Consider the following 24,129-nt stretch of genomic DNA (forward strand, 5'->3'; position numbering starts at 1 on the left):
GCAGTATCTGTGTTCTCTTAGATAAAGGAAAGCATCTTGGGTATTTAATTCTGATACAGCTGTAAGACGTGATTTAAACAGACAAGGTTTCTCCAAATAAAATTTTTAACTGGCCACAGTAACAGTCAAGAGCAGAGACTATCCCTTAATCTGAAATCACTTGATTGCTGGGGGTATACCAAACCCGCAAGTATGAATAACAAGCACTGTTTTCCTAAATGTGGTAAAACTGATGTATTTACCTTTACTTGAAACTCTTCTCCAATGTCTCTTTACATTAAGTTCCCAAGCATGTCACCTCCATGTGGTTAAATCTTTACAAAGTCTAACGCCTGTTTCTCCTTATTTTTTATTCAATACCTACTTTGTTTTTGCTCTGTTTTAGTTCTTTTAACACTAACATCCAGGAGAGGAGTAGAGCTTAGTGACTGAAAGTAAGGATTGTGGAAAACTACATTAGTCTTGAGCAATTTGTTAACCCAAGGATTGACTGCTTCATAAATGTAATAGCCTACTGTGGGTTTTTGTGAAGGTTAAATGAGGTATATACTACAACAGTGCTTAAATTTAATATAAAGTAACTGATCAATAAATGTTAGCTATAGTTATAATTTTTGTTTTTGGAGGCAAAGTCTCACTGTGTCATCTAGGCTGGAAAGGTCTGGTGCAGTAAGAGCTCCCTGTAACCTTGAACTCCTGGGCTCAGGGGACACTCCCACCTCAACCTCAGCCTTGAGTAGCTGGGTCCACAGGCACCAGCCATCATACCCAGGTAATTGTTTTTTATTTTTATTTTTGTAAAGCCAAAGGTCTCACTATGTTGGTCCAAACTGGTCTCAAATTCCTGAGCTCAAGCAATCCTCCTGCCTCAGTCTCCCAAAGTACTGACATTACAGAGGTGAACCAACACGCCTGGCCCAGTTATAATTTTCTTAATCATTACCAGATACTACCTAGCATTAGGCAGTCTGAGTCCAGAGCTCATACGCTTAACTCACATGTCATGCTATTTTATCCTGGAGATGTTCCCCACACTTCCAATCTTTCTTTTTAAACTCTATAGCCTTTCCAGGATGTTACTACCCACTCAATGGGCCTGACACTATCACTTCCAGAATCAGTCCCCAAGTCACTTGCTCTATGAAGCTAAGCCTATCTTCTATGTTGTTGTTGTTTTAAATGGAGTCCCACTCTGTTGCCCAGGCTGGAATGCAGTGGTGTGATCTCGATTTACCACAACCTCTGCTTCCTGGATTCAAGCGATTCTCCTGCCTCAGCCTCCCGAGTAGCTGGGATTACAGGCATGCTCCATGACACCCAGTTATTTTGTATTTTTAGTAGAGACAGGGTTTCACCATGTCAGCCAGGCTGAACTCGAACTCCTGACCTCAGGTGATCACATGCTTCGGTCTCCCAAAGTGCTGGAATTACAGATGTGAGCCACCACACCTGGCCATCTTTCATGTTTTTTTCTTTTCTTCTTTCTTTAATAAAGATGGGGTCTTGCTATGTTGGCTAGGTTAGTCTTGAACTTCTGGCCTTAAGTGATTCTTCTGCCTCAGCCTCCCAAAGTGCTCGGATTATAGGTGTGAGCTACCACACCTGATCCTACTAGGATGTTTGCCACCCTTTTGGGGTACAGCATATTAGACCATCCTGTGGGGATGGTCTCCAGGGTAGTCTAGCTTGCTGTCATCATACAAAGCTCCTTATTTAAGACCAGCTTTAGCAACTTCCCCACAAAACTGTTTGGCTGTATTGTTGTCTTGCACTTGGCTCAGTGCATTTTTGTTTTTCCCTTTAGAAGTTTCCTTCTGAAGCCCTTTTACACAACTTCTATGGAATAAACTCTTCACCTGGGATCCATCCAGTGTTAAAGAGTCTGATTAGGCTGGGCACAGTGGCTCACGCCTGTAATTCCAGCACTTTGGGAGGCCGAGGTGGGCGGATCACGAGGTCAGGAGATCAAGACTATCCTGGCTAACAGTGAAACACTGTCTCTACTAAAAATACAAAAAAAAATTAGCTGGGCGTGGTGGCAAGCAACTGTAGGCCCAGCTACTCAGGAGGATGAAGTAGGAGAATGGTGTGAACCCAGGAGGCAGAGCTTGCAGTGAGCCAGACTGCAACATTGCACTCCAGCCTAAGCAACAGAGTGACACTCGGTCTCAAAAAAAAAACCAGACTATTTTTATTCGGACCATTTTCTTTCTTTCTTTCTTTCTTTCTTTTTTAAAGACAGAGTCTTGCTAGTCTTGCTCTGTTGCTAGGCTGGAATGCAGTGGCGCGATCTTGGCTCACTGCAACCTCCGCCTCCCAGGTTCAAGTGATTCCCCTGCCCCAGCCTCCCAAGTACCTGGGACTACAGGCATGCACCACCATGCCCAGCTAATTTTTTGTATTTTAGTAGAGACGGGGTTTCACCATGTTAGCCAGGATGGTCTTGATCTTCTGACCTCGTGATCCACCCACCTTGGCCTCCCAAAGTGCTGGGATTACAGGTGTGAGCCACCGTGCCCGGCCCTATTCGGACCATTTTCTAGAGGTAGCCCTAAATATACTCACAAGAGGCAATAAAACTGGAGGAATACAGTTAGTAGAGGAACTTTTTAAAAATTTTCTATTTTTATTTAATATATATATTTTAATAGACTCTTGCTCTGTCATCCAGGCTGGACTGCAGCAGTTCAGTCATAGCTCACTGTAGGTAGCCTTGCATTCCTGGGGTCAAGCAGTCCTCTCGGCTCAGCCTACCGAGGAGCTTGAACTACAGGTACATGCTACCTTTCTGGGGTAGTATTTTAAAATTTCTTCAAGAGACAGGGCTTCTCTATGTTGCCCAGGCTGGTCGCCAACTCCTGGGCCCAAGCGAACCTTTCACCTTGGCTTCCCACCAGCCCGTAATTCCTTTTGACACACAATGCATATTTACTGCCTTAGATTGAAAGGCTACAGCAAGATATTGCCCAGTAGATTGACAAAAGGAAACAATGCAGAAGACTTTTATATTAATGAGTAAACCCTCAACTGAGAGCTTGCATTTACAGTTTAAATGGCCAAAGATTTAAAAAGTCAGAAAGGCGGGACGCAGTGGCTCACTCCTGTAATCTCAGCACTTTGGGAGGCCTATGCGGGCGGATCATGGGGGCGAGAAATAAGAGACTATCTTGGTCAACATGGTGAAACCCTGTCTCTACTAAAACATAATTAGCCAGGCATGGTGGCGTGTACCTACAGTCCCAGCTACTTGGGAGGCTAAGGCAAGGGAATAGCTTGAACCTGGGAGATGGAGGTTGCAGTGAGCTTAGATGGCGCCTATGCACTCTGTACTGGCGACAGAGCAAGACTCGGTCTCAAAAAAAAAAAAAAAAAAAAAAAAAAATGCCAGGCACAGTGGCTCACGCCTGTAATCCCAGCACTTTGGGAGGCCGAGACAGGCAGATCATAAGGTCAGGAGATCAAGACCATCCTGGCTAACACAGTGAAACCCCCGTCTCTACTAAAAATACAAAAAAATTAGCCGGGCGTGGTGGCGGGCACCTGTAGTCCCAGCTACTCGGGAGGCTGAGGTAGAAGAATGGCGTGAACCCGGGAGGCGGAGCTTGCAGTAAGCCGAGATCATGCCACTGCACTCCAGCCTGGGCAACACAGCGAGACCTTGTCTCAAAAAAAAAAAAAAAAGTCAGAAAAGGAAAATGTATTTATTTGCTTTTCTCTAAAGGACTGTGATAACATAGGGCAAGAATATCTCTTTCCAGTTGATTTTGTTTTTTTTTTTTTTCTAGAGCCCTCCTATGGGATTCTTCTAGAACCTAGTACTAGTCAGATGGATTTGTAAGGAATTAGAGATACTCAACTTGAAATAAGAAACATAATACAAATGTAACACAACTGGCAAAATCATCTTTCAATAAAATGGTACTCATTTATAGTTCCACTAAGAATGTATTATGCTTTCTCCCTCTCAGTAGCCAACTATGTACTTATTTTTATTTTACATTACCTCACCTTTTAATCTTTGTCAATCTGCGATAGATTTTAAAATATTTAATGATTATAGTTTTTGTGGTTTTTTTTTTTAATTGACAGGGAGTTTCATGCTTGTTGCCCAGGACGGAGTGCAACAGTGAGATCTCGGCTCATTGCAAGCTCCACCTCCCGGGTTCAAGTGATTCTCCTGCCTCAGGCTCCCGAGTAGCTGGGATTACAGGCACCCGCCACGATACCCGGCTAATTTTTTGTATTCTTAGTAGAGACGAGGTTTCACCATTTTGGCCAGCCTGGTCGGTCTCCAACTCCTGATCTCAGGTGATCCACCCGCCTCGGCTTCCCAAAGTGCTGGGATTACAGGCGTGAGCCACCACGCCGGTCTAATGATTATAGTTCTAATTTGCATTCCTCTTTCGGGTTGAAGCTTGAACACCTTTCTGCATTATTAGAAAGCAAAACTTAATTTAAACATTCTTGGTAAATTCAAGATAGTGTTCCAGCTCGCTGGGTGACAAAGCAGGACTCCATCTCAAAAAAAAAAAAAAATGGGCTGGGCGCGGTGGCTCAAGCCTGTAATCCCAGCACTTTGGGAGGCCGAGACGGGCGGATCACTAGGTCAGGAGATCGAGACCATCCTGGCGAACACGGTGAAACCCCGTCTCTACTAAAAAATACAAAAAACTAGCCGGGCGGGGCGGCGGGCTCCTGTAGTCCCAGCTACTCGGGAGGCTGAGGCAGGAGAATGGCGTAAACCCGGGGGGCGGAGCTTGCAGTGAGCTGAGATCCGGCCACTGCACTCCAGCCCGGGCGACAGAGCCAGACTCCGTCTCAAAAAAAAAAAAAAAAAAAAAAAAAAAAATTTAACAATCTCTTTAGAACTGTAGGGAAAAATAAACAACATCCTAATCTCTGGGCACGTGGGCACTAAAGTCAATTCTCTATTACTTAATTGAACTTGGTATTTAATCTCTCCTTTGGGAGATCTGTTTGGATTTCCATGAATAGGTCAAACTTGTTATCCTTCAGTTACATATAACTACAATTCAAATCTATACAAAGTTTTATCCTTCAGGAGAAAAACCATTAATAAGACACTCATTGATTTTGCCTATTTAGAAACATCCAGAAAGATCAAACTTAAAATTTCAATTCTGTAATTTCTCTTTTTTTTTTTTTTTTTTTTTGACACAGGGTCTCTGTCACCCAGGCTGGAGTGCAGTGGTGCAATCTTGGTTCACTGCAGCCTCTACATCCTGGGCTCAAGTGATCCTCCCACCTCAGCCTCCCAAGTAGCTGGGACTACAGGCATGTGCCACCATACCCAGCTAATTTTTCTACTTTTTGTAGAGGCTGAGTTTTCCCATGTTGCCTGGGCTGGGTTCAAACTCCTGGGCTCAAGCAATCTGCCTACCTCAGCCTCCCAAAGTGCTGGGATTACAGGCATGAGCCACAACAGCTGGCCAATTCTGTAATATTAATATGTACAGTCTCTTCACAAATATGCTAGCAATTACCAGGTATTCCCATTCAACCTCATATGCATGACATTAGAGCTTCATGCCATTAGCGACTAAAACAAAGACTACTGAGAAGTAAGAAAGCAGAACCACAATGAAAGAAGAAGAAAATAGTGCTTGCCATAATAACGAAACCAGCAAACTTTGGACCTAAAGCCAGAAATGCAACCTAGACCGTGAGGTTCAATTAAAGAACACACACAGGCCAGGCGCGGTGGCTCACGCCTGTAATCCCAGCACTTTGGGAGGCCGAGGCGGGCGGATCACAAGGTCAGGAGATCGAGACCACGGTGAAAACCCGTCTCTACTAAAAATACAAAAAATTAGCCGGGCGCGGTTGTGGGCGCCTGTAGTCCCAGCTACTCGGGAGGCTGAGGCAGGAGAATGGCGTGAACCCGGGAGGCGGAGCTTGCAGTGAGCCGAGATCGTGCCACTGCACTCCAGCCTGGGCTGGGCGACAGAGCGAGACTCCGTCTCAAAAAAAAAAAAAGAACAAAAAAAAGAACAAAAAAAAAAGAACACACACAAGGTTCTGAGAGGCATGTTAGGCATGGGGCAAGTCAGGGCATGGTCAGAATGACAGGTCAGCATTCAGATATCCAAACAGAGTGGGGAAGTTACTAACATATGCACTCACTTCAAGTGTGAGGCACAAGAGATGAGAGAAGGTACACACTGAAACTGGATACATAACTATACCTGAAAGGAAATAATTGTGGCACAATCTGCATTAAGAGACTTGGAAAAATTCTTATTCCTGACAATGCTAACCCTATCCTTTACGTCTTTTTTAGCCCCACTTTTAATTTTAAGGAAATCGTATTACATATGTATCTCTCTCTTTTTTTTCTTGAGACGGAGTCTCGCTCTGTTGACAGGCTGGAATGCAGTGGCGCGATCCCGGCTCACTGCAACCTCCACCTCCCGGGTTCAAGCAATTCTCCTGCCTCAGCCTCCCAAGTAGCTGGGACTACAGGCGCATGCCACCATGCCCAGATAATTTTTGCATTTTTAGTAGAGACGAGGTTTCACTATGTTGGCCAGGATGGTCTCTGACTCCTGATCTCGTGATCAGACCACCCTGGCCTCCCAAAGTGCTAGGATTACAGGTGCAAGCCACTGTGCCCGACCTGTATTATACATATCTTTCTAAACTACTGCAAGTGATTTCAGATAAAAATATTTCACTGTGGCCGGGCACGGTGACTCAAGCCTGTAATCCTAGCACTTTGGGAGGCCAAGGCAGGCAGATCACCTGAGGTCAGGAGTTCAAGACCAGCCTGGCCAACATGGAGAAACCCGGTCTCTACTAAAAATACAAAAATTAGCCATGTGTGGTGGCAGGCACCTGTAATCTCAGCTACTCAGGAGGGTGAGGCAGGAGATTCGCTTGAACCCGGGAGGTAGAGGTTGCAGTGAGCCGAGATTACACCACTGTACTCCAGCCTGGGTGACAGAGCGAGATTCTGTCTCAAAAAAAATTTTTTTTTCATTGTGCAGAAACTATAGACACAAAGCAAGTTCCACAATACGTGACCTGTGAAAAATCATATCACTTTGGAATTCTGTCCTTAAGTGTCTAGGTCAGGACTTGTGATAGAAGCTGAACAAGAACCAGGGACAGAAAGAGTTCCAACCGGGAACCCAGAGTCAAGAGTAGGGAACAAACCATCTCTACGAGTACTGAAACATGCCGTTGGTCCTAGATCAGGGAATAATACCCTCGTGAGAGGTCCAACATCAGAGCTAGACACAGAACTGGAAAACAGAGAGCTACCTCTGAAAACAAAAACAAAAAAGACTCATGCTTTTAGTCAATATCTTTTTTTTTTTTGAGACAGAGTCTTGCTCTGTTGCCCAGGCAAGAGTGCAGTGGCGCAATCTCAGCTCACTGCAACCTCCGTCTCCCGGGTTCGAGTGATTCTCCTGTCTCAGCCACGTGAGTACCTGGGATTACAAGTGCCCACCACCAAGTCTGGCTAATTTATTTTGTATTTTTAGTAGAGACGGGGTTTCGCCATGATGGCCAGTCTGGACCCGAACTCCTGACCTCAGGTGATCCAAATCAACGTCTATTCAACACCATCCATATATAAAAAGTTTCAGTAAATACACGTTAGTTTATATGTCCTATTTACTATATAAATAATTTAATTGCACACTTGTCCTTATTGTTGATCTAAATATTTATTTGCACTTCCCAGCCATAAAGTATGGGGTTAGCTTAACTTTGAAAGTAAAATATATAAATTACATGTGTATTCTCCTGGAAAGATGCTAAGCTTATAAACTGCGCACAGCTAACTCAACTGAAAATACCAAACAATTTCAAGACAATATACTCCACTCCCCCAACCCTACCCTGTGAAGTATGTCCCTGACAACCCCACAGATCAGGACCATCATCGTCAAACATCACTAGTCCCAGCAACTGATGGAAACCCCAGAGTTCAAGGGGAAAAAAAAGAAATAGTACCAAGAGAGACAGCTAGAAAAGGGGAAAAGACTGAAGGGAGCAAAATGGCAGGAACATCTGCAGGGATTCTCAATCTATCTCCAACACTGATCTAGGCAAAGATATGTATTTCTCCTTTTATCACTGTCCTGAGGATAGCAAAATGGAACACTCTTGAAGGCCTAGCTAACTTGATCTCTTAAAACTGCTATCTGGCCAGGCACGGTGGCTCACACCTGTAATCCTAGAACCTTGGGAGGCCAAGGAAGGTGGATCACCTGAGGTCAGGAGTTTGAGACCAGCCTGGCCAACATGGTGAAACTCCATCTCTACTAAAAATGCAAAAATTAGCTGGGTGCATGGTGGCAGGTGCCTGTAATCCCAGTCACTCAAGAGGCTGAGGCAGGAGAATCACTCGAACCTGGGGGCAAAGGTTGCAGTGAGCCAAGATCGCACCACTTCACTCCAGCCTGGGCGAAAGAGCGCAACTAAGTCTCAAAAAAACAAAACAAACAAAAATACTATCTATCCACTTCAAACATAATGTATGAGTTCATTATACACATTTACACATTTCCTGGCAAGCCTACCTTCTAATTTGCTAATAATGTATACCTGTTACTATAAAAATCAAATATAAGAAATCACACTGGGCGCAGTGGCTCACACCTGTAATCCCAGCACTTTGGGAGGCTGAGACGGGCAGATCATGAGGTCAGGAGATCAAGACCACCCTGGCTAACACGGTGAAACCCCGTGTTAGCTAAAAATGAAAAAATACAAAAAATACTAAAACATCAGCCAGGCGTGGTGGTGGGTGCCTGTAGTCCCACCTACTCGGGAGGCTGAGGCAGTAGAATGGGGTGAACCCGGGAGGTGGAGCTTGCAGTGAGCTGAGATCACGACACTGCACTCCAGCCTGGGCGACAGAGCGAGGCTCTGTCTCAAAAAAAAAAAAAAAAAAAGAAATCACTTGCCTAATAAATACATGGTTGTGGCCAGGTGCAGAGGCTCATCCCTGTAATCCCAGCACTTTGGGAGGCTGAGGTGGGTGGATTGCTTGAGGCCAGGAGTTCGAGACCAGCCTGAACAACATGGCAAAACCCTGTTTCCACTAAAAATAGAAAAATTAGCCAGGCATGGTGGTACATGCCTGTAGTCCCAGCTACTCAGGAGGCTGGGGCATGAGAATTGGTCGAAATCTGAGAGGCGGAGGATGCAGTGACCTGAGATTGCACCACTGCACTTCTAGCCTTGCTGACAGCCTTGGTCCTATTTTTAAGACCCTGTCTCAAAAATAAGTAAGTAAATACATACATGGTTGGTTGATATTTTTCTTGGATGTAGAAACAAGGTAAATTAGGGCTCTTGGTAAAACACATTAATCATAATGTGCTTACAGAATTTTCTAACACAAGGAAATAGGACTTAAAAGTAAACAACTTAAGATCAAAACATGCAAACAAATACAAAAACTTACCATCCCTGTTCATTTTTATACTTGTAAGCAGACCCAAGAATGTGACATAAGGTGCCTCCAGCTTTGAAATCCATGAAACACTTTGCCTAAAAATGATACAAATTACACATGAGAAAAATAAAGCTTCTGACAAAATTACTCATGTCTGAATCCTAAGTTTTATAAATTCAAAGATATAAACACATATTAATTAAACAACCTCCTTAAATATCTTCTTGAATAAACTGAGGAATCAATAAGTTTTTCTAAAAGTCGATTAGGCTGGGCATGGAGGCTCATGCCTGTAATCCCAACACTCTGGGAGCATAAGGCAGGAGGATCACTTGAGCCCAGGAGTTCAAGACCAGTCTGGCAACATAGGGAGATTCAGTCTCTAGAAAAAAATTTTAAAAATTAGCTGTGCATTGTGGCACATGCCTGTAATCCTATCCAGGAGGCTGAGGTGGGAGGACACTTGAGTCTGAGAGGTTGAGCCTGCAGTGAGCCCTGATCGCCCTACTGCACTCCAGCCTGGACGACAGAGTGAGATGCAGTCTCAAGAAAAATGGAATGAAATAAAATAAACTGAATTCAAACTACTTTCTGGTAGCAAGTACAGTGGCTCACACCTATAGTCACAGCTACTTGGGAGGCTGAGATGAAAGAATCACTTGAGCACAGGAATTCAAAACCAGCCTAGACAGTATAGCAAGACCTCATATCCCTCCCAAAAGAATTCCTTTTAAATTCCATAAACATACTATAATTTGAGTAAATAGTCTGTCAAAAGAAAGATTTTAAAAAGCTAAATTTAGGCCAGGAGCAGTTTGTTGTTGTTGTTGTTTTTTCTGAGACAGGGTTTCGCTTTTGTTGCCCAGGCTGGAGTGCAATGGTGCTATCTCGGCTCACTGCAACCTCTGCCTCCCAGGTTCAAGTGATTCTCTTGCCTCAGCCTCCTAAATAGCTGGGATTACAGGCATGCGTGACCACGCTCGGCTAATTTTGTATTTTTAGTAGAGACAGGGTTTCTCTATGTTGGCCAGGCTGGTCTCGAACTCCTGACCTCAAGTGATCTGCCCGCCTCAGCCTCCCAAAGTGCTGTGATTACAGGCGTGAGCCATCGCGCCTAGCTACACACCAGTAATTCTAACATTTTGAGACACCAAGGTTGAAAGAATCACTTGAGCGCAGGAGTCTGAGACCAGCTTGGGCAACACAGTGAGATCCCACCTCTACAAAAAGTTTAATCCCAGCATTTGGCAGGCCGAGGCGGGCAGATGGCTTTAGCACAGGAGTTCAAGACCAGCCTGGGCAACATGGTGAAACCCTGTCTCAACAAAAAATGCAAAAGAAATTACCCAGGCATGGGGGGAGTGTGCCTGTAGTCCCAGCTACTGGGAGGCTGAGGTAGGAGGATGGCTTGAACCTGGGAGGCAAAGGTTGGAGTGACCTGAGACCACGCCCTTATACTCCAGCCTGGGCAACAAAGCCAGAACTTGTCTCAAAAAAATACAAATACAAATACAAATACAAATATAAATATAAATATAAATATAAAAATTAGCTGGGCATGGTGGCACATGCCTGTAGTGTCCCACCTACGCAGGAGGCTGAGGTGGGAGGATTGCATGAGCATGGGAAGTTGAGCTATAGGGAACTGTGATGGTGACAAATCCAGGCTGAGTGACAGAGTGTGACCTTATCTCAAAAAAAATTTTTTTAATAAAAAAGGTAAATCAAAATGTTCCAAAAGAAAACACCTATAACCCCAGTACTCTGGCTGAGAAAGAAGGCAGGGAGGAAGAGAGGAGTGCTTGAAGACAGGAGTTCTGAGGCCAGCCTGGGCAAGGAAGTGAAACTTTGCCACAAGAAAAAAAAAAAGGAAACAAAAAAATAAATATAGAGATAGTAAGAGTTTTTCATCTTATAGATTCTTGACTATAAATTATACAAAAATTAGGCCAGGCGTGGTGGTTCACGCCTGTAATCCCAGCACTTTGGAAAGCCAAAGCGGGTGGATCATGTGAGGTGAGGAGTTTTCCACCAGCATGGCCAACACGGTGAAGCCCCATCTCTACTAAAAATACAAAAACTACCTAGGTGTGGTGGCGGGCGCCTGTAATACCAGCTACTCGGGAGGCTGAGGCAGGAGAATCACTTGAACCCGGGAGGCAGAGGTTGCCAAGAGCACACCACTGCACTCCAGCCTGGGCAACATAGTGAGACTGTCTCAACAAAAAAATAAAAATAAAAACATAAATTATACAAAAATTGTAAGTGAACACTTTTATTATACTTATTTTTTTTTCTGAGACAGGTTCTCAACTGTGTCGCTCAGGCTGGAGTACAGCAACGTGATCATGGCTCACTGCAGCCTCTGCCTCCCGGGTTCAAGGAATTCTCATATCTCAGCCTCCCACGTAGTTGGGATTACAAGCGAGTGCCAATACGCCCAGCTAATTTTTTTTGGTTTTTGCATATTTAAAAGACAAAGTTTTGTCATATTGGCCAAGCTGATCTCAAACTCTTGACCTCAAGTGATCCGCCCACCTTGGCCTCCCAAAGTGCTGGGATTACCGGCATAAGCCACCACACCTAGCCTATTATGATATTTTAATGACCATAAAAACGTGGTGTAACTATATAAAACTATATTTAACTAATAGCTAAAATCCATGCCACAATTCAAGAGATCTGTGCTTTATGGATTAAAAATATAGCTCAAATTAAATGAAATGGTGAATAATTTCCACATTATGAAGGTATAAGCAATATAAACTGAGCATCAGATAGGCGAAATAGGATGAAGTGTTATTAGAAACACCCATGCATTTTTTTCTTTAAAAACTATTACTACAAAATAATATACTACAAAGAACCACATGGTATCAAACATTAAAAAAAGAGACAAAAAGCAGAATGGTGGTTGCCAAGGAAAGAGGGACAAGGAATGGAAGTCATTGTTTAATACATACAGAAGTGAGCATAGTTTCTCCATCCCATAATCCCAAACCTTTGGGAGGCTGAGGCAGGAGGATCACTTGAGCCCAAGAGTAGAAGACCAACCTGGACAACATAGTGAGACCCCACCTCTGTTAAAAAAAAAAAAATAGTAATAAATAAAAAATAAAAAGTATCCTGTAATCCCAGCACTTTGGGAGATCGAGTTGGGAGGCTGAGGTGGGAGAATCACTTAAGCAAGGGAGGCAGAGGTTGCAGTGAGCTGAGATCATGCCATTGCACTCCAGCCTGGGCAACAAGAGCAACACTCCGTCTCAAAAAAAAATTAAGAAGAATCATTAAGATCCCTTAGATCACTTGATGTCAGAAGTTCGGGACAAGAGTGGCCAACATGGTGAAATCCCATCTCTACCAAAAAATATAAAAATTAGCAGGGCGAGGTGGCACGCGCCTGTAGTCCCAGCTACTTGGAAGGCTGATGTGGGAAAATCACTTGAACCTGGGAGGCGGAGGTTGAAGTGAGCTGACGTCACACCACTGTAATAGAGTGAGACCCTATCTCAAAAAACAAATGAAAATCATTAAAATGGCATATTTTGTCATAGATATTAGAACATAATTAAATATAAATAAAATTTAAAAAAATAAATAGGCTCAGGCCTATAAAACCCGCACTTTGGGAGGCCAACGAGGCAGGATCACGAGACCAGTAGTTCAAGACCATCCTGCGCAACATACCGAAACCTCATCTATAAAATAAAATAAACTATAAAACAAAAATGAACCATGTGTGGCGGCACATGCCTGTGGCCCCAGCAACTCAGGAGGCTGAGGTAAATGGGTTGCTTGAGCCTGGGAAGTTGAGGTTACAGTGAGCTGTGACCACACCACTGCACTTCAGCCTGGATGACAAAGTGAGACCCTTTAACCAAATAATTACACACACACACACAGGGGGAGAGAGAGAGAGAGAGAGAGAGAACGCGACAGAGAGACAGAGAGGCGGCGGAGAGAGGGACAGAGGGAGGGGCAGGCAAATAATCAATCAGCTGGGCACAGTGGCTCAAGCCTATAATCCCAGCACTTTGGGAGGATGAGGCAGGTGGATCACTTGAGGTCAGGAGTTTAAGACCAGCCTGGCCAACATGGTGAAACCCAGTCTCTACTAAAAATACAAAAATTAAGGCCAGGCGCTGTGGCTCACACCTGTAATCCCAGCACTTTGGGAGGCTGAGGCGGACAGATCACCTAAGGTTGAGAGTTCGAGACCAGCCTGACAAACAGGGAGAAACCCCATCTCTAATAAAAACACAAAACATTGGCCAGGCATGGTGGCACCTGTAATCCCAGCTACTAGGGAGGCTGAGGCAGAAGAAGTGATTGAACCCGGGAGGCAGAGGTTGCAGTGAGCCGAGATCGCACTATTGCACTCCAGCCTGGGCAACAAGAGCAAAACTCCGTCTCAAAAAAAAAAAAAAAAAAAAAAAATTAAGAAGAATCATTAAGATCCCTTAGAGTTCTTCCAAATTAAGCTGATACACTCTCCAAGTCAATCTGGTTATTCTGTGCTTTTTAAATATGCAGCTTTTCTGATCTCCTACTATTTTGGCCAACTCTATACCCAATACATCCCAAATGCTACATTATAATGTCCTTAAAAAAAAAAAAAAAAAAAAAAAAAAAAAAAAAAAGGCCAGGCGCAGTGGCTCACACCTGTAATCCCAGCACTCTGGGAGGCTGAGGCGGGCAGATCACAAGGTCAGGAGATCGAGACCATTCTGTCTAGCATGGTGAAAGCCCGTCTCCACTAAAAATATAAAAAATTAGCCAGGTGTGGTGGAGGGTGCCTGTAGTCCCAGCTACTCAGGAGGCTGAGGCAGGAGAATGGCGGAGGGAGGTGGAGGTTGCAGTGAGCCAAGATCATGCCACTGCACTCCAGTCTGGGCAACAGAGCAAGACTTCATCTTAAAAAAAAAAAAAAAAAAAAAAAAAAGTACATTTGGGTGCAATTCTTATCCACTGATAACATTTTATCTTTGAAAATCCTGTAGTGCTGACATCTCAAAATAGACTAATGTAGGCTGGGCATGGTGGCTCACGTGAATAATCCTAACACTTTGGGAGGCCAAGGCGGGCGGATCACGAGGTCAAGAGATCAAGACCATCCTGGCCAACATGGTGAAACCACATCTCTACTAAAAATACAAAAATTAGCTGGGCATGGTGGCACACGCCTGTAGTCCCAGCTCCTTGGGAGGCTGAGGCAGAAGAATCGCCTGAACCCGAAAGCCAGAGGATGAAGTGAGCCAAGATCGCGCCAGGGCACTCCAGCCTAGCGACAAACAAGACTCCATCTCAAAAAAAAAAATAAATAAATAAATAAATAAATAAATAGACTAATGTAATAGGTGGGTATCTACTACAGTAGAATGAGACTTACTTCTCCTACACAAAGCCTCCCCTTAATCCTCAGATTGATCTAAAATGTTCTCCTCAAACCATGCCTGTAATCACTATTGCACCTCAGCATAATACTGACATGACTGATTCACATATTTTATGTGGGATATGAACTCCTTGTGGACAGGAACAGTGCTTATTCAAATCTATCACCGACATTCAGCAATGTGCCACCTGATAACATAGGTAATCTGAATTTTCTCAATAGTTCAACTATATTGACACCACTTAAAATGAGAGATCCATGCTACTCAGAAATATATACTGAGCAGGCCATAACAATAAAACATCTGTATAAATAATTTAAGGTCAATTTCTCAACAGATATTAAATTTGAAAAATGAAATCATTACCAAATATACACTTAAGACAAACTTTTTTTTTGAGACTGAGTCTCGCTCTTGTCACTAGGCTGGAGTGCAGTGGCGCAATCTGGGCTCATTACAACCTCCGCCTCCCAGGTTCAAGTGATTGTCCTGCCTCAGTCTCCTGAACAGCTGGGATTACAGACACGTGCCACCACACCAGGCTTATTTTTGTATTTTTAGTAGAGATAGGGTTTCACCAGGTTGGCCAGGCTGGTCTTGAATTCCTGACCTTAGGTGATCCACCCACCTCAGCCTCCCAAAGTGCTGGGATTAACAGCGTGAGCCACCGTGCCAGGCTAACAAAGTAACTTTTATTCAACCACTACAGGGGCAGATGCTGAGAATGAGGTAGAAAACAGATGGCCAGGCACGGTGGTTCATGCCTATAATCCCAACACTTTGGGAGGCCAAGGCAGGCTGATCATGAGGTCAGGAGTTCAAGACCAGCCTGGCCAATATGGTGAAACTCCATCTTTACTAAAAATCACAAATTAGCTGGGTGTGGCGGCAGACGCCTGTAATCCCAGCTACTTGGGAGGCTGAGGCAGAAGAATCGCTTGAACCCAGGAGGCGGAGGTTGCAGTGAGCTGAGATCACACCATTGCACTCCAGCTTGGGCAACAGAGCAAGACTCCGTCTCAAAAAAAAAAAAAAAAAGAAAACTGACATTCAATTTTCCAGTGGTAAAATATACATAAAAGCAGTGTAATTCCAGCACTTTGGGAGACCACAGTAGGAAGATTTCTTGAGCCCAGGAGTTCAAGACCCACCTGGGTAACATAGGGAGACCTTGTCTATATTATTTAAAAATAAAAATAAAAAGGAATAGACAGAACTCACGAACCTATCAAAGGTATTAGTTCCAACAACGAAGTTCAACAAGATAAAAACCTCGGTCAGGCACAGTAGCTCACGCCTATAATCCCAGCACTTTGGGAGGCCGAGGAGGGCAGATCACGAGGTCAGGAGTTCAAGACAAGCCTAATCAACATGGTGAAACACCATTACTACTAAAAACACAAAAAAATTCGCAGGACATGGTGGCACACACCTGTAATCCCAGCTACTCAGGAGGCTTGTGAACCCGGGAGGCAGAGGTTGCAGTGAACCAAGATTGTACCTCTGTACTCCAGCCTGGGTGACAGAGCCAGATTCCATCTCAAAAACAACAACAACAACAACAACAACAACAACAAAAAAACAAACTTCTACAGATGTGGCAGAATAAAATGATACTGGCGGGGCAAGGTCTATCCATATATCAAGGATTCTTACGGCTTGCACACAAATGGATTTGGGATAGAAATGGACTTGGGATTGGCTCATAAAGCTCAGCAGCACAATCACCCAAATGAAAACATGAGAAACCAAAGTCAGGTAATGGAAAGTTGAAGATGGGGACAAGAAACTTCTTAGAGACATTCACTGCACCTTGACTGTATCTCCCATTCCAGCACCATCCTATAAACCCCAGTGCTGAAGAGGCCCTGCCGTAATTCATAGTGAGTATGGTTCTTAAACATTTCCTAAATGAAAAGCACAGGATGTTAGAGTAAATACTTGTTAATTCGTATCGGAAAATCTAAAGAATAAAAAGGTAGCCAGATGCAGTGGCTCGCACCTGTATAATTCTAACACGTTGAGAGGCCAAGACAGGAGGATCACTTAAGGCCAGGAGTACAAGAACAGCCTGAGCAACATAACAGAGCAAAACTCTGTCTCTAGAAAATAATTAAAATAAAATTAGCCGGGCATGTAGGATGCACCTCCCAGCTACCCAATAGGCTGAGTCAGGAGGGCTAGCTGAGCCTAGGGCTAGCTGCGGCAAACCATGATCATAGTCCTGTCTGAAAAAAACAAACATAAAAAAAGTAGCAAAAACTGAAATTTCCAGAGCTAGCAAAATGATGCCTTACATGAGTATCTCAACAGCTGAACACTCTAATTAGAGACTCTGGGGGTCAAAGTCATCTCTAACAGGCTGCCTCTACTCTCAACTGTGTGACCCAATTGCTTTTAATAAACAATTCTATCCCTGGCTGACTCTATTGGAAATTTAATCTGATCTTATTCTGGATATATGTAAGTGGTCTCATCCTACTTATTCGTAGCCCACCTAACATCTTGCTGAGCTTAATGAAACTTAGAAAAGATAGGCCGAGCGCGGTGGCTCAAGCCTGTAATCCCAGCACTTTGGGAGGCCAAGACGGGCGGATCACGAGGTCAGGAGATCGAGACCATCCTGGCTAACACGGTGAAACCCCGTCTCTACTAAAAAATACAAAAAACTAGCCGGGCGAGGTGGCGGGCGCCTGTAGTCCCAGCTACTCGGGAGGCCGAGGCAGGAGAATGGCGTAAACCCGGGAGGCGGAGCTTGCAGTGAGCTGAGATCCGGCCACTGCACTCCAACCTGGGCGACAAAGCAAGACTCCGTCTCAAAAAAAAAAAAAAAAAGAAACTTAGAAAAGATAAATCTAGGCCAGGCACGGTGGCTCACGCCTGTAATCCCAACACTTTGGGAGTCCGAGGCGGGCGGGTCATGAGGTGAGTTTGAGACCATCCTGGCCAACATGGTAAAACCCCATCTCTACTAAAAATACAAAAATTAGTTGGACGTGGTGGCACACACCTGTAGTCCCAGGTACTCGGGAGGCTGAGGTAAGAGAATCACTCGAACCCAGGAGGTGGAGGTTGCAGTGAGCCAAGAACACGCCACTGCACTCCAGCCTGGGCAATAGAGCAAGACTCCATCTCCAAAATAAAAAATGAAAAGATAAATCTACTACAATAATTTGTGCCATTAACCCTTATTTCTTTACTTATTCATAAAAGACAAAGTAGGCCGGGTGCGATGGCTCACGCCTGTAAACTGAGCACTCTGGGAGGCCGGGGGGGGCGGCGGGGTGGCAGACCACCTGAGGTCAGGAGTTCAAGACCAGCCTGGCCATAGTGAAACCCTGTCTCTTATAAAAATACAAAGAATTAACCAACCAGGCATGGTGATGCGCGCCTGTAATCCCAGCTACTTGGGAGGCTGAGGCAGGAGAATCGCCTGAACCCGGGAGGTGGAGGTTGCAGTGAGCCGAGATTGCACCATTGCACTCCAGTCTGGGCAACAAGAGCAAAACTCCATCTCAAAAAAAAATTAAAAAAAAAAAAAAAAAAAAAGACAAAGTAGTGCTAACGACTGGTAAAAAACGTGTGTTTCTATGAAAGGAGTGTACACATTTATAACACTATGTTTAGGTCTATCAGTCAATAAATGACTGTGCCAGAAAAGGGATGTGAAGTAGTAAATAAGCAGAGAATGTGTCCAAAAAACCAAGAGAGTTCACAGGAAATCACAAAGTCATCCTCACACCTTGAAAACGGTCGAGAGAAAAAAAAACACATCATTTAAATTCCAGAATTCTTATACCTCACAAAGTAAAATGACATACATCAAAAATTCCATACATTTACTTATCTATTAAACTTATTTGGAAATTGTATTATTATCAGCACCTCTAATGATAGGTCATTGCTACTGTAACAGTCTTGGAGACAACAAAAAGTACTAGCACTGATACCAATCACTGAGAATTTACCATGAAGCACTTTTGACTTATTTCCTCATTTACTTGTCACAACAATCACACGAACTTTACTTTTTTTTTTATGACACAGAGTCTTGCTCTGTCGCCAGACTGGAGTGCACTGGTGCAATCTCAGCTCGCTGCAACCTCCGCCTCCCAGGTTCAAGCAATTCTCCTGCCTCAGCCTCCTGAGCAGCTGGGACTGCAGGCGCGTGCCACCACACCCAGCTAATTTTTGTATTTTTAGCAGAGACAGGGTTTCACCATGTTGGTCAGGATGGTCTCGATCTCTTGACGTCGTGATTCATCCGCCTCGGCCTCCCAAAGTATTAAAATTACAGGCATGAGCCACGGCGCCTGGCCTGAACTTTGTTCTTTTACACCAATTTTACAAGTGAAAAAAGTGTTGCTGGCTCCAGCAATATTGTAGACTAAACAACTATTACACACTACCACTAACATGTAGAAATATTGGGTAAATGTAACAGACATTATTTTAAATGAGCAGCTGAATTCCTAGAAAGAAAGCAAATCAAAGGGAGGAAAAAAAAGAAACAACTAAACGTCAAAGTGGTAATCACGCAAGGTAAAAAATACAACCCTAGGCTAGGCACAGTGCCCCATGCCTATAATGCCAGAACTTTGGGAGGCCAAGACAAGCAGACCACTGTAGGTCAAGAGTTGAAGACCAGCCTAGCCTAGCCAACATGGTGAAACCCCATCTCTATTAAAAATAGAAAAATTAGCCAGGCACGGTGGCAGGCACTTATAATCCCAGCTACTTGGTAAGCTGAGACAGGAGAATAGCTTGAACCCAGGAGGCAGAGGCTGCAGTGAGCCGAGACTGTGCCACTGCACTCCAGCCTGGATGACAGAGCAAGACTCTGTCTCAAAAATAAATAAATAAATAAAAATTAGCTGGGCACGGTTATACATGTCTGTAATCCCAGCTACTCAGGAGGCTGAGGCAGGAGAACTCGTTGAACCCAGATGGTGGAGGTTGCAGTCAGCCAAGATCGCACCACTGCACTCCAGTCTGAGTGAGAGTCTGCCTCAAAAACTAAATTAACTAACTAAATAAAAAATGAATTTTTTTTTAAATTGCACTTTTTTAAAAAAATTATCATGTAAATTTTAATTACATTAAAATGTAAGATAGGCCAGGCGCGGTGCCTCATGCCTGCAATCCCAGCACTTTGGGAGGTCAATGCGGGCAGATGACAAGATCAGGAGTTTCAGACCACCCTAGCCAATGTGGTTAAACTCCGTCTCTACTAAAAATACAAAAAATCGGTGGGGTGCGGTGGCTCACACCTGTAATCCCAGCACTTCAGGAGGCCAAGGCGGGTGGATCATGAGGTCAGAAGATCGAGACCATCCTGGCTAACACGGTGAAACCCCATCTCTACTAAAAATACAAAAACTTAGCCGGGCGTGGTGGCAGGCGCCTATAGTCCCAGCTACTCGGGAGGCTGAGGCAGGAGAATGGCGTGAACCCGGGAGGCGGAGCTTCCAGTGAGCTGAGATCGCACCACTGCACTCCAGCCTGGGCAACAGAGCGAGACACTGTCTCAAAAAAAAAAAAAAAAAATAGGCCAGGAGCAGTGGCTCATGCCTGTAATCCCAGCACTTTGGGAGGCTGAGGCAAGTGGATCGCAAGGTCAGGAGTTTGAGACCAGCCTGGCCAACATGGTGAACTCTGTCTCTACTAAAAATACAGAAATTAGCCAGGTGTGGTGGCAGGCACCTGTAATCCCAGCTACTCTGAAGGCTGAGGCAAGGGACTCGCTTGAACCCAGGAGGCAGAGGTTGCGATGAGCCGAAATGGTGCCACTGCACTCCAGCCTGGGTGACAGAGCCAGAATCCATCTTAAAAAAAAAAAAAAAAAAAAAAAGCTGGGCGTGGTGGCAGGCGTCTGAAAACCCAGTTACTCGGGAGGCTGAGGCAGCAGAATCATTTGAACCCAGGAGGCACAGGTTGCAGTGAGCTGAGATCGCGCCATTTTCCAGCCTGGGCGACTGGGCAAGACTCCATCTCAAAAAAATTATAATAAATAAATAAAAAATAAAGCTTCTGGAAGAAAATACAATAGAATATATACATGACTTTACAAAAGGCAAAGATTTCTGGCCGGGCGTGGTGGCTCATGCCTGTAATCCTACCACTCTGGGAGGCCAAGGCAGGCAGATCACTTGAGGTCAGGAGTTCGAGATCAGCCTGACCAACATGGAGAAACCCCGTCTCTACTAAAAAGACAAAATCAGCCAGGCGTGGTGGTGCATGCCTGTAATTCCAGCTACAAGAGGCTGAGGCAGGAGAATCGCTTGAATCCGGGAGGCGAAGGTTGCAATGAGCTGAGATCGTGCCATTGCACTCCAGCCTGGGCAACAAGAGCGATACTCCGTCTCAAAAAAAAAAGGCAAAGATTTCTATAAGAACACAAAAAGTATTAACAATACAGAAAAATTTTCCTAAATTGTTCTGTACCAGGAAACGGAAAATGATGGTCCACTGATCAAATGCAGTCCACTCTTGTTTTCGCAGATAAAGTTTAACGAAAGCAAATTCACACTCATTCATGTATTTTTTTGTGGCTACTTTCACACAATAGCAGCAAAAGTGAGTACTTGCATCACAAACCACATGACCCAAAAAGCCCAAAATATCCGGCATTTTACAGAAAAAGTTTACCGTTTCCTGCTGTATATTACAATTACAAACCTCTGGTCATCAAAGGACATCATTATGAGAGTAAAAACATAAACTATTGCCGGGCGCAGTGGCTCAAGCCTGTAATCCCAGCACTTTGGGAGGCCGAGGCGGGTGGATCACGAGGTCAGGAGATCGAGACTATCCTGGCTAACATGGTGAAACCCCGTCTCTACTAAAAATACAAAAAACTAGCCGGGCGTGGTGGCGGGCGCCTGTAGTCTCAGCTACTTGGGAGGCTGAGGCGGGAGAATGGCGTGAACCCGGGAGGCGGAGCTTGCAGTGAGCCGAGATCACGCCACTGCACTCCAGCCTGGGAGACACAGCGAGACTCCGTCTCAAAAAAAAAAAAAAAAAAAAGACATAAACTATTAAGCGGGAGAAGAGATCTGTAATAAATATTTCTGACCAATGAACCATATCCAGAATACCTAAGAAAAATTCAGCCAGGTATGGTGGCTTACACCTGTAATCCCAGCACTTTGGAACACTGAACTGGGAGAATCGCTTGAGCCCAAGAGTTTGAGATCAGCCTAGGAAACAAGGTGAGACTGTCTCCACAAAAAAACAGAAAAAATTATCCAGGTGTGGTGGTGCACACTGGTAGTCCCAGCTACTCGAGAGGCTAAGGTGGGAAGATCCTCTGAGCCCAGGAGTCTGAGGCCGCAGTTAGCTATGATCAAGCCAATGTACTCCAGCCTGGGTCATTAGGCCAGACCCCGTTTCAAAAAAGAAAAAAAGAAAAAGAGAGAAAGATGAATGTGCAAATTTTTAAACAGGCAAACAGGTACTTCTCAAGAAAGGATAGACAAGTGGTCAATAAATAAAAGTTGCTCACATTAATTATTAGCAACTAGAAAATAATGCATTATAACCACATTTGGGAGGCCGAGGCGGGCAGATCACGAGGTCAGGAGATCGAGACCATCCTGGCTAACACAGTGAAACCCCGTCTCTACTAAAAAATACAAAAAACTAGCCGGGCAAGGTGGCAGGCGCCTGTAGTCCCAGTGCTACTCGGGAGGCTGAGACAGGAGAATGATGTAAACCCAGGAGGCGGAGCTTGCAGTGAGCTGAGATCCGGCCACTGCACTCCAGCCTGGGCGACAGAGCGAGACTCTGTCTCAAAAAAAAAAAAAAAGATTCCAAGGGTTGGTGAGAAAGTAGAAAATCAGAATGCTCAGCTGGGCGTGGTGGCTCATGCCTGTAATCTCTGCACTGTGGGAGGCCAAGGCAGGCGGATCACAAGGTCAGGAGATCGAGACCATCCTGGCTAACACGTGAAACTGGTGAACCCCCATCTCTACTAAAAATACAAAAACTTAGCCGGGCGTGGCACCATGTACCTATAGTCCCAGCTACTCGGGAGGCTAAGGCAGGAGAATGGCATGAACCCTGGAGGCGGAGCTTGCAGTAAGCCGAGATCCTACCACTGCACTCCACCCTGGGCGACACAGCGAGACTCCATCTCAAAAAAAAAAAAAGAAAAGAAAATCAGAATGCTCATACACTGTTTGTGGGAATATAAATCAGTAGAACCGCTGTGGAAAACTGTTTAGCAACATCTGCTAAAGCTGACCAACCTATAACGTAGCAAGTAAACTCTCAAGAACATAACCAAAAGAAATATCTATGTTGAGCAAAAGAAATATATAAAAATATTCACAGCAGCACTATTTATAATAGCTCTAAGCTGCAAATTACCTCAAAAGCCTATCAATGACAGAATGAATAAAAAAAATTGTGGTATATTCCCACAACAGAATACTATACAGCAACTGTTAGCAAATCATGAAACAGCTATCGAAAAATAACAAGGGTCTCACTGTGTCACCCAGGCTGGACTGCAATGGAATGATCACTACTCACTGCAGCCTCCAACTCCTGGGCTCAAGTGATCCTCCCACCTCAGCCTCCTAAGTAGCTCCAACCACAGGAGTTTGCCACCATGCTAACACTAATATTTTAATATTCTGTAGAGATGTGGTCTCACTATCTAACCCAGGCTGGTCTTGAACTCCTGGGCTCAAGCAATCTTCCCACTTCAGCCTTCCAAAATAAAATAGCCACACGTGGTAGTATATGCCTAGGTTAAGACAAGAAGATTGCTTAAGCCCTAGAGGTCGAGGTTGCAGTGAGCTGTGTTCATTTGGGACACCACTCCAACCTGGTAACACAACAGGGTACCATCTCAAAAAATAAAAATTGGCCGGGCACGGTGGCTCAAGCCTGTAATCCCAGCACTTTGGGAGGCCGAGACGGGCGGATCACGAGGTCAGGAGATCGAGACCAGCCTGGCTAACACGGTGAAACCCCGTCTCTACTAAAAATACAAAAAACTAGCCGGGCAAGGTGGCGGGCGCCTGTAGTCCCAGCTATTTGGGAGGCTGAGGCAGGAGAATGGCGTAAACCTGGGAGGCAGAGCTTGTAGTGAGCTGAGATCCGGCCACTGCACTCCAGCCTGGGTGACAGAGCGAGACTCTGTCTCAAAAAAATAAATAAATAAATAAAAATAAAAATTAAAGTTTTACCAGTACACACCCCTACTCATTATGTATTGCATGTATATATACTCATTTATGTATCGTATATAGCTGCTTTCATACTACATTGAGCAGCTGTGACAGAGTCCAC

At 44.5% G+C, this 24,129-nt stretch overlaps 2 protein-coding genes across 3 annotated transcripts in view; one reads left to right on the plus strand and one right to left on the minus strand.

Moving 5' to 3' along the window:
• Positions 1–24,129, minus strand: part of SMARCC1 (SWI/SNF related, matrix associated, actin dependent regulator of chromatin subfamily c member 1) — a 195,593-nt gene that overhangs the window by 145,205 nt on the left and 26,259 nt on the right. For both annotated transcript variants that reach the window (XM_050780744.1, XM_050780745.1), the window contains exon 3: positions 9,443–9,528. In XM_050780744.1, coding sequence (XP_050636701.1) covers positions 9,443–9,528 — 86 coding nt within the window. The remainder of the gene's footprint in view (positions 1–9,442; positions 9,529–24,129) is intronic.
• DHX30 (DExH-box helicase 30) overlaps positions 1–24,129 on the plus strand; it is a 196,318-nt gene that overhangs the window by 68,230 nt on the left and 103,959 nt on the right. The gene's annotated exons all lie outside the window — the stretch shown is intronic.

This window comes from Macaca thibetana, chromosome 2, assembly GCF_024542745.1.
Source record: "Macaca thibetana thibetana isolate TM-01 chromosome 2, ASM2454274v1, whole genome shotgun sequence".
Lineage (NCBI taxonomy): Eukaryota > Metazoa > Chordata > Mammalia > Primates > Cercopithecidae > Macaca > Macaca thibetana.